Genomic DNA, 15,674 nt, shown 5'->3' on the forward strand with positions numbered 1-15,674 from the left:
ACAAGGAGAAACAACCTCTCAGCATCTACACTGTCAGTTCCCCTAAGAAACCTATATGTGTCAATAAGGTTGTCTCTCATTCTTCTCAACTCCAAGAAGTACAGTCCCAACTTACTCACCCTCTCCTCATAGGAAAATCTGTTTCAGTATTGCTGATTTTTGGATTATTACCATCTTCCATTCATTACAATGTGCATATTGAGCTGTCAATGATCACTTTCACACAAGATAAGCCACAAAAGGAGCAGCACGGTGGTGCAGTGGTTAGCACTGCTGCTTCACAACGCCAGGGACCCGGGTTTGATTCCCGGCTTGGGTCACTATAGTTTACTAAAGCATCGTGGATTAATGATTGATTACAATGAGCTGCAGTTTCTGTTCAGTTGTGTTATTTCAGTGCAATGTGGCCAAACCAGCATAAAAGATTGTGGAAGTTGAAATGCAAATTACACCCAGCACCACTTTAAAATCTTTATGCCAGAAACCAACAAAAAATAGCCACGTCCCAAGATTGAGTTAATCTCTATTGCTAGTTTCTACTAATTGTAGCCTATGAGGAGACACTTAAAATTAAACTGGATCTTTGCGACACAAGGACAAAAATGGGAATACTTTAAAAACGGTTGGCTATGTTTTAATTCACTGAGAAACTGACTATGATACACCAGACCTCAGAATTGTTACAGCACAGCAAGAGGCCATTCAGCCCTTTCTGTCTATACCAGCTCTCCTAAGGAGCAATTTACCTAGTGTTACTTCTCACCTTTTCCCCATAACCCTGCCCATTCTTCCTATTCAGATAATATAGTTCCCTCTTGAAAGCTAGGATTGAACCTCCCTCAGCCACACTCCCAGGCAGTGAATTCCAGATCCCAACCACTGGCAATGTGAAAATGTTTCTCCTCATGTCTCCAATGCTTCATAGAATCATAGAATCCCTGCAGTGCAAAGGAGGCCATTTGGCCCATCGAGTCTGCACCGACCACAATCCCACCCAGGCCCTATTCCCGTAACCCACATATTTAACCTACTAATCCCCTGACACTAGGGGGAAATTTAGCATGACCGATCAACCTAACCCATACATCTTTGGACTGTGGGAGGAAACCGGAGCACCCTGAGGAAACCCGCGCAGACACAGCGAGAATGTGCAAGCTCCACACAGACAGTGACCCGAGGCTAGAATTGAACCCGGGTCCCTCGCACTGTGAGGTAGCAGTGCTAACCACTGTGCCACCGTGCCACCCCTTTTGGTAATTATCTTAATCCTGTGCCCTCTTGTTCTTGATCTTTCCACCAATGGGAACAGTTTTCTTGTTCCTCAAATGGTTCTGTATAATTCAGTTTTAATTCATTTCCGGGATGTGGGTACTGCTGGCTGGGGCAGCATTTATTGCCCAATCCCGAACTGCCTTCCATTTCAGAGGGCAATTGAGAGTCAAACAATTCAGGTCATTTTCAGTTCTTTAAAATTGCAGTTGGTAGACATGAGGCTGGTTGCAAATGTTTAGTTTGAGTGATAACCCCATTTTAAGCTGTACAAATCAAACCACCAGTCACCAATCCTAAATACGAAAGCAAAAAATACCTTTTCTTTAAAATGAAATTCGAAAACGCACTGGTTCATAACAGGTTTTACATGTGGCAATACACAAATACACTTGATTGGAAAATTGTGGAAGAAAGCATTCATCAAAACGACTGCAATTTTAAACACAATTTGTCTCGGCGCCCACGATCTATATTTATCTGGGAGTTCAATTCTTTAAACCAAGGCACGGCAGTTTTCCCAGTTTAGTTCTTTAATAGTATGTTTGAATTATCGATTCAAAGATTTGTTAGGAAAGAACAATTTGAATTTTAACTTGTTTTAAGATGCCCTGTCATTAATTCATGGCAAATTTCACAAAATTGAAATATTGCAATGGTGGTATTTGGAATATCAGCGGTGAAATGTAAATACTGTCTAAACCACGGGAACCACCCGGAGGTCCATGTACATTTTTGACGAAAGATCTCCATGCTTCGGGTAAATTACGTGAAGGTGGCTCCAGATTTCCTCGGAGACTGGAGAGATGCTGGAGTAAGCCCGAGGGCTACACTTGGTTGTCCCTTTCTCGTGTATTGAGCTGAGCTAAGCAGCCTGACAGACAGGTATCACCGATGTTGGAAGCAGTCTGTTTCTCTTCATCCGGAGATAGTCATCAGCAGTTCAAGGGATATTTTGATGGTACCTGAATTACAGTGTTTGTTGTTATCTTAATGCATTTGACACCCCCCCCCCCCCCCCCCCCACACACACCCAACAGGAGCAACCACCTGAAAGATCCTCACTTCGGACGCACGTGACTCATTTTAAAGGCACAGGAACAAAACCCGTTTGCATAACTGCGGACAAACCCTTTAGTTCGGTTCTGTTGTGGAGTGATTGTTGTGGGATTTGAAATTTTCACCTGCGTTGGCCAGCGGAGTTTTACAAGATATTAAACTGGAAACTAATCAAAGATCAGAAATCAACAACGGTGGGAAATGAAACGGACGCTTCTCCAACTTGTGGCTTTGCAAGATTTCCAAGTTGTGTTAAATGTTAAATACAGGCAAACTCTCGCCTCCCTCGCATGATACATAAGTATTAACTCACCATATTCCTTTAGTAACTTCAGACTTTAGGTATAACAGCATTATGAAACGTGTTTTCATGCCTAATCCCCCGGTGAAAGGTTCAAGAACCAAAATACATGGATTTCAGATGATTTCCAAAACAGCCAGCGCTGACATGAAGAGAAAGCTTTAATGTAGCGAGTGGTTAGGGTTTGGAATTTGCTCTAGGCAGACACAATGAGGGCTTTCAAAAAGGAATTGGATAAGTGCCTGAAGAGAGGAAACATTTGCAGGGCTTCGGGCTGAGAACTGAGTTGCTCTTGCAGAGAGCCGGCACAGGCACGGTGGGCCGAATGTCCTCGTTGTGTGCTGAAAAACTTTGAGTTTTTTCATTTTCCCCGCCATACACGCCCTTAATGATTTTCACACCGTCTTTCTTAATGTTTATACATATATAGACATACATTGCAACTTTTCCATAATCAGAAATGTTGTGCATTAATAACGCGACAATTATTTATCTACTCATACATCTAATGGAAGGCACATACAAGCCCCGAAGTTTGCTATTCCCAATTTAGAGAACTTAATAATGGAACAGTAAAATTTAGTCATATTGGCCCCCAGTGATCTAAATTTAGTTACATATCTCAAATATTACCTGCTGTATAATTGCAGACACAACGCACACATCATGAGGTTGTATTGTTGCTGTGCTTTTTGCTGACACTATCGGTACAAGCTGGATCCCCTTCAAATACTCGTTTTCTTTCAGTTCACTTTCTATTAAAGGAAGGCTAACTGTGGCCCTTTGTTAACCGATACAAAGATCGATTAACTTAACTTAAGTTAACCGATCTTTGTATTTATTTTTCGAAAGCTCTGTGCTCAGTTTTATTTTGGTAGGAACTGGCCTGAATCAAAAATAAACAATGTATGGGACAAAATATGAATCCGTGACTGCATAAATACAAAACTCCACCAGGCTGCATACATTTGACCATCCAAATGATCAGCTTAACCACGGTTTCAGACCCGGTACCATCATTGCTAACGTTGCTGATCTCCGCTGCGCTGATAAATGTTGTATAAAGATGACAGAACACTCGAATTTTCTCTTTCCGCATGCAACCACATGCTGACTCGCAAATTCTTACGTACAGTGGCCTGGAGTTTGCAGCTAGCAGAAAAACCTTGGCACCTACCAGAAGACTGCCGACAAAGATGAGGATTTTTTCAGTGGCGTGGATTTCCTCATTCCTGAAGTCAGCATGCATATGGCACCAAATCACTGAAAACTCCAAGGGCCCAGCAACAGTGATGTCACACCAAGCAGAGTAAGCAGCTAATCACATTGAAATATTCTCACAGACAGCAACCCTGGAAGAAAATGCAGAGATTATCTTTCTCTTTTAATTAAATGTTATAGAGGACAAGAACAATTGGGACATACACATGAGGTTAAGGCAGAAACCATAACGCTTTTAAAATATATTTCTAAATAGTTTGTCTTTACCATAGTTTGGATTTTCACAGTAACTTCATTGCAGAGTGAATGTAAGCCTGCTTGTGACTAATAAGTACACTTTTAATTCTAGTTTGACATGCAAATATTGATTTAGTTTCATAGGGTCAGAGGGAGAGTTGAAGTGGAGTTGGAAATTGTTTTATTAAGATGGTGGAACTTCATGTTGCTCTGTCAGATTTACCCATGCGTTAAGTAAAAGTATAGCTGGTGGAATTTATGTTTGATTAACAAAACCTGGAATTGAAAGTTAGAGCTGAATTTTTCAGTCTGATATCATGAGCATTTCCTCCTTTGCAGAGTGTATTATGTAACATGTTGATGCTGGGCTTCATTTACAATGTCATCACACCAGTTTCCAATAGTACAGCAGGTAGGTAGATCCAAATGTTGTGAACCTACTTGCAATATTTAAATATCAATTTAAAAGGCAGTTCTGCTAATTAACCACCCAACTCACTGCAGTAATATGGTCTTAAAGTAATAATGCACCTTCAGGGCAAGGTTTGCAACAGGGAATCTGATTATTTCTGGACAAGCTTGTGTGATGGGTTTTAAAACTGCAGCTGAGAGCAGAGTCTCAATAGAGTTCAAATTCTGTTGACTGCAAGGGCTGGCCATTTGAGTGGACTGAGTGACATTTTGGACTTTTTCTCTGAGGAGGAATCTCCTCTCATTCAGGGGGCTCTTTTGATAAAATAGTTTCCTGTCCAGTGCTCAGGGGTGAGGAGTGAAATATGCCTGAGACAGATGGAGATTGTTGTCTCAGTTAGAGACACAACCTCCAGTGAGGAGCAGGAGTACAGTGAGAGGAAGAAGGAGACACAGGGATGGTCAGGGTGCTGTGGTTCCGCAGGAAGGGAACAGAACAGCACCAGACCACGTTGGTCAGGAGGAATCCAGGTACCCTCATCAGCAGTGCAGATGAGCTTATGCTGTCCCAAGGGTACACAGGCAGTGATCCAGTTACCTGCAACAGTGTGAGACTCAGTGTGGAAGAAGACTCAGGCTTTCAAAGGTGACTGTGATATCACCATGTGAGCAGTGGAGATCTTATCCAACTGCCATGGGAGCCAGCCAATGTCTGTCATATTGAAGGTGACAGTGATGCTTTAATTCTTTGCAACAGACTCATTCCAGGCAGCCTGTAGAGACCTCAGTGGTATAACACTGGGATAGCCTGCTGCTCACCATTTTAGAAATGTCCCAAAGAGCTGGGAATTACACCTACTTCCTGTAGGATATCCAAAGTCAAATAGATAGAGCCTGAGGATTTGCAGTGGTTGCAGGTTTCATGAAGCCGCAGGGAGCCAGTGACTGCATGCAGGTACCCACTAAGGCCCCTTCTGGTCAGCCATGCAACTTCATAAACAGATAGGACTTCCACTCGATCACTGTGTAGTTGGTGTATGACCATAATTGGAGGATCATGTAGGTGTGTGCCAGGTACCCGGGCAGCAGTCACGACTCATACATACATCCTCAGGAACTCACAGATTCCAGACTTTTTCACTGGTCCAAATTCCTTGGAGGGATGGCAATAGATGATAAGGATTACCCACTGAAAAGATGGCTAATGACACCTGTGAGGGTGCCCAGACCTGATGCAGGAAGGAGGAGAGCCATACCAGCACCAAGGTCATAGTGGAACAAACCATCCGTTTGCTAAAGATACAATTCCTATGCCTACACAGAGCTGGAGGTGCATTACATTACTCCCCCTCAAGCGTGTCCCTGGTGGTTGTGGTTTACTGTGCACTTCAGAACATGACCAGCCAAAGAGGTGATGCTCTGGAGGTTGGCAACGTGTTATGGCAGCCAATTCTCTGAAGACGATGATGTGTTGAGGGTCCATAGCATTGCTCCTGCTGATCGTCTTGGTCATGATCAAGGGAAATATTTCCATTGTATGTCTTGCCTTTGCTACAAAAGAGGTTTGATGAAGTTTTGGTCTTCTTTCTCCCAGTTCTTGGTATGAACTGGTCACATTGATCATATTCTGCATTCAGGAGGGCACCAATGGCAACCTAACTGAATCTGGAGACAGCTTTGCTCTTTCTAGCATGCTTCTTCCCTCATTCCAAAGGTGCAGACATCTATGCATGGAAATATCTAATAAATGTACAACTCCTCAATGCCAAACACGTGCTGATTTTTAATAGTTCTGCCATCTATGAAGAGTGGCATTGTTGGCAGAGATTAGCTACAATTTAAATTGGCCCAGACTGGAAAATGCACAGATCTTCGCTATGTATAGTAGATGCACTGGATTAATCACCTGATGGACCACCTGATACTGTCCCATGTCAGGGGTCCTTTTAAAATGCAGGCTGTTATTTTGTTCCAGGTCATGACCTGCAGCTTCAGAGACCAGGCACCTGCCCTCCAGCACTGAATGAATGGGATGCCCGTCTCTAACCCGCCCTTGCCACTAATTCATGACAATTAGTTATTAGCGATGGCGGGCACAGATGTTGGAATGCTGCCAACTTCTGGGTGCAGAACCCGCCATTGGCATGCAACCGTATTATTCAATCTCTAGTCTGAGTAACAAGACCATTAAACCACTTATTATAAAAACCCATTGGGTTTACTAGTGTCCATTTGGAATTTGTCTCCTTACCTGGTCTGGTCTTACCTACATGTGACTCCAGGTGGCATAAGTAATTTGCCACAGCCCACAGAGAACCATAAACATCTCTCTCCATTACAGAAGGACAATTGCTTTCATACAGCTAGGGGGAACCATTTCACAAGTGTGGGCCAATGTGAGGACTCCATGAGATATTATAGCTTGTGCAGGGATTGAACCTATTGGCATCATTCTACATCTCACCCTAGCCAACTGAGCTAACCAACCCCCATGTAATATCTATGGCATTTAAGTAAGGAGCAAGTGATTCAGTTTTTCTTCACATTTCTTTTCAACATCATACAAGTCATGAAACAATCTTGATTCTATACTGCAAGCATTGCATTTTATTTGGTCGCAGAAGTTGTATGCTGCAACGTTGTGACTATTCTAGCAGTTCTGTACAACTTTTAAGTTTAAATCCCCTGCAGAGGTTGTGATGGAAGACATGTTGAAAGTCAAAGGCTGGATTTAAATGTTTACAGTATTATGCTGAATGCAGTTTTGGGATAAAGTCAAGAAGGATGATGGTTGCAGTTTTTAAGGAATTCTCATTTAAGGCACAATTTGGAAAATTTAATTCAATATTTGCATTGAAATCTGTTTCTTTCCATTTGAATTATGTTATAATTAGTGTTGTTTCTATTCTAATGCTCTTTATTTCTACCTAGTGATAATTTTGGATTCATGTTATCAAATAACAAAATAATCAGGACTTTTTATTCAACTGCCTACCTTTGAGGTTTATGGGCTATATGAATATGAATCATGCATGAGTTATTCTAAGTTCATTAGTTAGTGAATACCACCAAGAAAAGGCAGCAAGATTGCTTCTATGTTCTAAGGCATGAGAACGTGCTGAAGGAGGTGAGTGATAGAAGATTAGAGGGATGTAAACCACAAGGAAGACAGAGAATGATGATGGTGAATTTTTGGAGTGCAGTAATTTTGCTTTAATTTGTTTATTTTACAATCTTGCATGGTTAATGTTGATGTAAGACAATTAGAGTTTTGCACTGATGAATCATGGAATGGTTACAGGACACAGGGAAGCCATTTGGTCCATCATTTGGCTCTCAAATAACTTAGCTGGTCCCACTCACTGTCAATTTCTCTATACCCTGCAATGTTTTATTCCTCAGGTACATATCCAATTATGTTTTTAAAGTCTTGCCTGTATTTGCCTCTATTACACTCTCAGCTCGTGAATTCTAGATCCTAAACACTGGCTGCATAAAAACATTATTTCTCATTGTTCTTTTGGTTCCTTTGCCAACTATTTTAAATCAGTGTTTCTGTTTCTCGACCCTTCCATCAATAGCAACAGTTTCTCCTTATCTATTCTGCCTCCACCCCTTATTTTTTTGAGCACCGTATCAAAGCTGCCCTCAGCCTTCCTTTCTGTAAAGAGAAAAGTCCCAACGTCTCTGACCTATGCACATAACTGAAGTCCTTTTCCCTGGGAACCATTTTCGTAAATATTTTCTGCACTCTCTCTAATGCCTTAATATCCTTCCTGCCCAGAATTGGACAGAGTATTCCAATTGAAGTGCAATTGTGTTTTACAAAGGTTCACCATTCTCTCCTTTTCTGATCGCCCTCGCCCCGAAACTGGAAAATCCCACCCAACAGGTATTTTCATGGTCTGCCCCTTGCCCGCTATGACTCCCATGTTGGGTGGAATGGGAAAATTCACCCAAAAAGCCCAGGATCCTGTGTCTTTACAACCACTTTCTCAACCTGCCTTACCACCTTGAATGATTTGTGCACATATACACCCATGTTCCTCTGCTCTTGCACCCCCTTTAGAATAGTATCCTTAATTTTATATTGCCTCTTACTTTCCTTCCTGCTTCTCGGCATTAAGTTTTATCTGCCATATATCTGCCCCACAGGCCTGTCTGTCTCTTCCTGAAGTCGATCACTATCCTCCCCACAATTCACAATGCTTCCAAATGTTGTGTAATTTGTAAATTTTGGAGAAGTGTGTCACACACCCAAGTCTATGTCATTAATATAGATCAAGAGAAGCAATGGTCCCAGTACAAATTGTGGACAACTCCACTGTACATTCCTCCAGTCTGAATAACAAATGTTCTTCATCCTCCCTGTTGCTTGTCACTCAGCCAACTTTGTAACAATGCTACAGAGAGGCAAACTGCTGAATTTGAGGTGGCTGATGTCACACCAGCTATTCTCAATGAATAGATCAAGATAGGGTAAGAGATGATAGGGAGTGGGCCCGGCAAAGGGAGAATACTGGAGATGGGTAAAAGGGTCTGCTGAGTGGGAAGAGAACTCTTAGCCAAAGAAGTGAGTGTAGAGGTGAAGGTGAATGAAGAGGCTGAGCCAGATCTCAGAGTCAGGCTGAGCTCGAAATTCGCTAAGGTGGGAGTCAAAGGGATGAAGTTGAGGCATGTTTTCGTTCCACTTCTTGTTTTTCTCTAATTTTTGCTTTTGGGTGTAAGTTATTCATTGTTCTTCCATTCACTCCTCTAGACACATCATTTGTTTCTTAATTTATCCCATTACTAATCCTTTTGGCCTTGTGTCATGAACCCTTCGTTATTTAGTTACTCCTGTCCTTCACCAAATCGCAGATCTTCCCTTTTGGGTTTTTTTCCGGTCAACCCCCTCTGATTTACTGAAAGCCGATTAGATTTATATTGGTTCCCTGTCCTAATGAAAGGTCGTTAACTCTATTTCTCTCTCCATAGATGCTGTCTGACTCGCTGAGTTTTTCCAGCATTTTCAGTTGTTGTTTTGCATCTGTTCTGCCACTTTCCGATAACCTAACAGTATAAATCTGGAAACAGGATCTGACTCAATTCTGGAGAAAAATGGAACAAAATTATTTGGAGAAAAGAGTATTGCTTCACTTCAGTTTGATGTCGCATTGAGTATAAATTTAATGTGTCTTGTTTCAAAAGTGTCTGGGATCCATTGGACCCTATGGAGACTTTGTAAACCAACCCGACTTTTTAATTTCTACAGGTTTAAATTTCTAACATGTGGATATTTACATGCATCCTAAACAGGAAAGTTCAAGTTCAAGCAGCAGCCAAATAAAGTAAACAAGGTTTTGCTTGGTTTCAAGCAGAGCTGCAGCTGTTGATCCCGAGCGTTCGCTGTGGTGCGTTCTACGTGCATGTACTGAGTTTCATTCCGTCTATATACTAGCCCTGGATGCATTTACGTTGTAACCTCGGTTACTGCTATGTCCTGATGTTAAACTGCATTGCAGATCCAGAATCAGGGGTCATGTGAGAGTCCATGGAAGACATACGTTTTACACCAGTTTAGTTTGTGACTGTAAGGAATTTAATCCACAAATGTCCACGGGATCTCTTGGATCTCCTAATACCTTTTAAGCCTATCTGTTGGTGAAGATCATACGGCAATGGTTATTAATGCTAATTAAACAGTCACATTTTAAATACTGGAAGAGTCCAAAATTAGGGATCACAAATATGATAGTTCAATAAATAAATCCAATAAGAAATTCAAAAGAGACTTTCATAGCCAGAGAGTGGTTAGAATTTGGAACTTGCTCTAACTGGAGTGGTTCAGACGAATTGCATGGACGCACTTTTGGGAAGTTTAGACATGTACATGAGGGAAAAAGAGAATGATATGATGATGGGCGGTGGATGAAGCAGGGTGGGAGGAGCCTTCAATGGAGCATAACACTGGCATCGACCGGTTGGGCCGAACGACCTGATTCCGCGCTGCAGATGTAAGTTTATGTAAGGTCTCTGCAGAAACCGCTAAGCATAAAACTCTGCTTCTTTAAAACAACAGAATTGTTTAGTCACTCAGATAGTGCAAACTAGGTCGCTGAAATCCGACCTGCAGCTATTGGTCTTTGGTCGCTACAACCTAAATGTAGCCTTTGTTTCTTGCAGACACTTCAGACTGCTTTCCCAATGCTCCTGCCCTCTGGGAAGGCTTTATCCTAATGCAAATATTTCATCTCTCACCTTTATTTTAGTCAGTTAGCAACCCGTAAATGTAATTCAATCCAATTTATTTCAAAAGCAAGAAAATACAATAAAGTTTAAGTCTGAACTCTTAGTAAAATCGGCACCAAGCCACACAATATTCTCATCAAAACAACGGAGAGAACATTTCCCCTGATAACTTGGGGATGTGGAGTGTGTGGATGGCTGGCCCTGCAGAAGTTCCCAGTTTTCCAATTTTCACTTGTAAAGGCGCAGTTATAAAGAGAATGTTATTGGTATTTGAATATTTAACTTGCACGAAAAGAAACGAAACTAGTTTGCCCCTGAACTTACAGACCAGGTAATCAAATGGCAGAATAAAAAGGTTCCAATGTGACCTTTCCGTTAGAACTGGAAAATCTAGAAGGATTGTTGAAGTAGGGTTTTGTGAAGAGAATTTTATCATGTTGGATTGATAATTTGACATCCTGGGAAAACTACTTCAAAGAACCTTGTATATTTATTTAAATAACAAGCCATTATGAAGGGAACAAGCGTTGTAAGCGAGATTGTGAAGGGCATTCAAGTCAGTATTGTGGAATTTTCACAGTAACTTCATTGCAGTATTAATGTAAGCCTACTTGTAATACTAATAAATAAACTTAAAAAAATTTAATGCTTATTCCAGTGAGTTCTGGTGAAAAAGGAGAGGTAAACTGAAAAGGCGGGTTAATTTCATTCCCACATCGCGTTTGTGTATATAGCTTTTTATTGAATTTTCTTGTAACCCTCGCGAAAAATGAACAAAAAGCAACATTGCACACACTTTACTGTTTAAACAGCAGATTTTTTTACACTTCCAACGCTTACAAATTAGTCATCATATTTGAAGATTCCGAACAACGTCGCCGTAATCTGATAACCGATATTTTTATATAATGTCATGAAAAGTAAAGAAAATAGAAAGTAAATGGGCACTGTGAGTGCATGGTTTAAAGGTGTCTTATTCTATTTGCTCTATAACTACTTAACTCTGATCTCGGGGCTGCTAATAGTCTGTTTTTTCTCTGTACAAAGTGGCATCACCAATATTATTCGTACATTGTGGGTCTGTTAAGTCGAAATGAACCACCCACACCCTTTACCATATTATCATTGCACTGCGGATCGACTCAAATACAAATCAATGTCAGAATACCAAATCCAAACGTTGCGTGGAAAAAAAATGTATAAATTGCGGATGGATTTGGCCGAGTGTTTTTTTCAATAAACTACATTATTCCTTTTACACAAATCCGCGATTTTGTTTTCTGTCGCATCATTTGATTCAGATAATGAGAATTAAACGACACAATGTACTTTTATGCAAGGGATCAAATCATGGCAGTAACCCCATTCAGTAAAATGGGATACCGCAAAATCAATGTTTCTATAGAGGGTGAAATTCAGAGATCTTGCCAACTTCCCCTCCAAAGTACTTCTCTATTTAGCTCTGATGCTATATTAACAGGTTGGATTGTCCTTTATTTCCTCATTATATAAACAGGGGGGAGAGAGCCTGTATCGCCTCGCCTTTCTGTCCACTAGTGAATGACCTGTGGAACTAGCCATAAGAGTGCGAACACTGTGCTATGCTCGAGACATTGTCAACATTCACATTACCAGGCTCTGATTCCATGCAATGTAGAAACCCCTGTGTTCTGGTGGATTTGAGTCTGTACCGCAGTATTCAAGTCATTGACAGTGAAGTTCATGTTCATAAAGCTGCCGGTCGCTGTAGAAGGGGGCATGGCCTGCACACTAGGATAATTACAGCTGTAGTTGGCAGTAGTGGCTGCACCACTGTAGTTGGTATAGTTCGCATAAGTGCTATAAGCGTAAGGGCTGATGTTCATGTTATACGGTGAATTATAAGGTGAAGACTCCCCCAGACACGGCTTCCCATCTCTGACTAGAACTGGGACCGCGATTCTTCTCGGAGGCGGGAGGCCAACCATTTCCAGAGACTTGTCCTGGCGTTGTCTTTTACATTTGTACCTGCGATTTTGGAACCAGATTTTAACCTGGGTGGAGGTGAGCTTCAGTATGTTTGCCAAATGGTCCCTCTCGGGGGCAGAGAGATACTTCTGCTGTTTAAACCGCCTCTCCAGTTCGTAGACCTGAGCCTGGGAGAAGAGAACTCGGGGCTTCCTCCTCCTTCGACGGGGTCTCTCAGCTTCATCCGATTTCTGCCCTTCCTTCCCCGCGTTAACCTCCATCAGTCGGCATTCTAAATTGCAAAGGCAAGTCATTAGTTATAAGCAAACCCTTACCCTTTCTGCATCTTTCTTCTTCAACCGTTTTTCTGGTTGAATCAGCTTTCTCAAAGGAGGAGTAATTCGATCAATAATCGATCAAGAAATAGGTACAGAGCCTGATCAATACATTATCGTCTATACGAAGTTGAATGAACATGAAGGTATAACTTCAATCTGGCTTTATGTTGCATAACTCTCCAGAAACCTGCAGAAGCCCAGGAATTGGAGATGTGGAGTTTCAATTTAAATTCGAGATAATGCATTAAGTGTGAACCGCTTTTTAGAAGAAGATATCATACTGTCGCTCGAAATGATTTTCAGTTTTGAAATAAAACATTAGGAGGCTGTTAATGTTCAAGTTGGACATCAATATCAAATGGTTCGTTAACACGAGATCAGAGGAAGGCACTTGACAAGGTCAACATCAGCACGTTGAAAAATGACAGGATATAGAACACTTGAAATTGGGCGATTTCTCCCTTCAGCTTTAGAATTTCCTAACATTCAACGTAAAATGTTCTGTATGCATAGATGCCAAGGTCAGTGTTTAAGCATAAACACCGCGGCACACCAACGGGTTAGAGGTGAGGGAGGATGAATCTCACAGTGAAGAAAAGGATTGTAAAACGTATTCATATAAGCATGTTTCAGCTATCGTGTTTTGAGGAAGCTATGAACTAAACATCCAAACTCTTTGATAAATATATAAAAAAGAAACTTCGTTTAAGAACAGTCTCTCGCTTTCCCATGGAGAAATATGTATTTAAGATATATAAACACTGCTCCAATATATTAATAAGAAAACAGTGTCAATCTCTGTCAGTTTTAATTAGTGGAATATTAACAAAGCGAACCCAGGAACACCTCAATAGCTTTTTATAGGTAACTGGTGTGATGCAGGATCAGATATTCAAATGTTTAGAGCAAAATTATGGAACAAATTCAATCCTATGAGTTTAGTGTTACTTTAAAAAAAAGACTAAATGGGTGCAGGGCCTTGCAAAACTCAGGGAAAACGAAATGCTCATTTTTCGCTAGTTTGGCAAGAGGTTGATCGCTAACCAGCGATTAGCCAGAGAACAATTCAGACTTTTAAAATAAATTTGTCTTCGAATGTGTATTGTGTAATATTTTAAGCATGGAACTAATACAGAAACAAGAACAACATACCTGAAATAGTTAAACAGCAAATTCAAAAATATTTACTATTTTACACTCAAATCAGTACAACATTTGTTTACGTTAATTATAACTTGGTCCTTTAATTTTTATTTCGTCCATAACAATATATCATTGAGTTATTTGAATGACGAATGAACAGCGAATTAAGATATTTACAAAGGATATTAATCGACATCTATTTGAAAAGTGGAGGCACCCTTGGAGTGCTCCAGAAATAAACACATGGAGTTTTATGTGAACTTATTATATAGATTTATATTTCCACTGCTGTAATAATGTGTTGCAAACTCTAGTTCATTTGCTTGGTTTAAATCTGATTTAACATTTCCCAGTTACGAGATACATTTTATTCAGACATTTTATGAGCTTGGACTTGGAGATCCCGTCCAAATCATCAGGCACATACTTACAGGCATATCTTGAGAAGCCAGTAATTGTAGGTACTTACTAACATTGGATATGAAGTGAACGGGTTTCAAACATTAATAAAATTCTTTTTTACCCTTAGTGTTTCCCGTCGCTCCATTGCTCGTCTTTGCTTCTCTGCCGTCGATTTCCAAATAATTATTTGCAAATGGGCCGCTCGAGTAGTTGGGGTGATTTTTGCAGGCGTTCAGTTTGGGCAGCAGCTCATTGTACGTAGCGAGGGGTTGCGTTTCACTGTAGTGCTGCTGTTTGCTCCGTGCTAGCATGCATGAGGCAGGGGAGGGAGGCAGGTCAAGCCCCGCCGACTCACCAAGAGACGCCATGTCAGGATGCTGCTGAAGATTTAAAATATCCTTCACTGAGAACGGGGTCGAAGTTGCTGCGCCGGCAAACATATTCAGAGCCAACTATTGCATCCAAAGTGACCCCAGGAGGCGATGTCTTGGAAAGGTTGTAGCGTGAGATGTATTTGGTCATCGGAATGAGCAAAAACAATTATTAAATAACTGTTCGATTTAGTTATTCGGTGGCGCACCGTTCATCCCCCCATGCAGTTTGAACTAAAATATCTGACTATGGGATGTGCTGGTGCTATCTGACATCAGTACACTGGAGTGGGGGCGGGGGGTGGGGGGTGGTTGAGGCGGCATTGGATCACTGAGGCCAACATGTTATACAAACGGCTATTGGTCTAAGTTGCTGTGTTTTGTGCGCCGACAGTACTGGTATTCCTAATATGGCCTAACACGAACAGGATTCTTGTTCACCTCAGTATTTATGCTAAAATGCTGACAGTATTCGACACTTCTTAACTTAATGAAAATTTGATTTGTAAAAACAAACCCAGGAAATATTATTAAACATTCTTGGAGCAAAGTATGTTTATTCACTTTCGCTGACCCAATGTAATCTCATGAAATAACCAGTAAACTGAGGCTAGTATTTACCCAATACACTGCGTTTATTGAGGTCACGCCGAAAATAACAGGCGCCACATTTATAAAAATGTGTGCCTGTATATGTGTGACTGAATTTGTGTATGTGAGAAAATATGTATGTGTGAGAGAACG

The 15,674-nt window shown here is 41.0% G+C and overlaps 1 protein-coding gene across 1 annotated transcript; it reads right to left on the reverse strand.

The window, feature by feature from the left end:
* Positions 1 to 12,357: 12,357 nt before the first annotated feature.
* nkx2.5 (NK2 homeobox 5) lies at positions 12,358 to 14,999 on the reverse strand. The gene is given in 2 exon segments (XM_078231624.1): positions 12,358 to 12,936; positions 14,649 to 14,999. Coding segments are annotated over 2 exon segments (930 nt in total).
* Between the last annotated feature and the right edge of the window lie 675 nt (positions 15,000 to 15,674).

Source organism: Mustelus asterias, chromosome 16 (genome assembly GCF_964213995.1).
Source record: "Mustelus asterias chromosome 16, sMusAst1.hap1.1, whole genome shotgun sequence".
In the NCBI taxonomy this organism is placed as follows: Eukaryota; Metazoa; Chordata; class Chondrichthyes; order Carcharhiniformes; family Triakidae; genus Mustelus; species Mustelus asterias.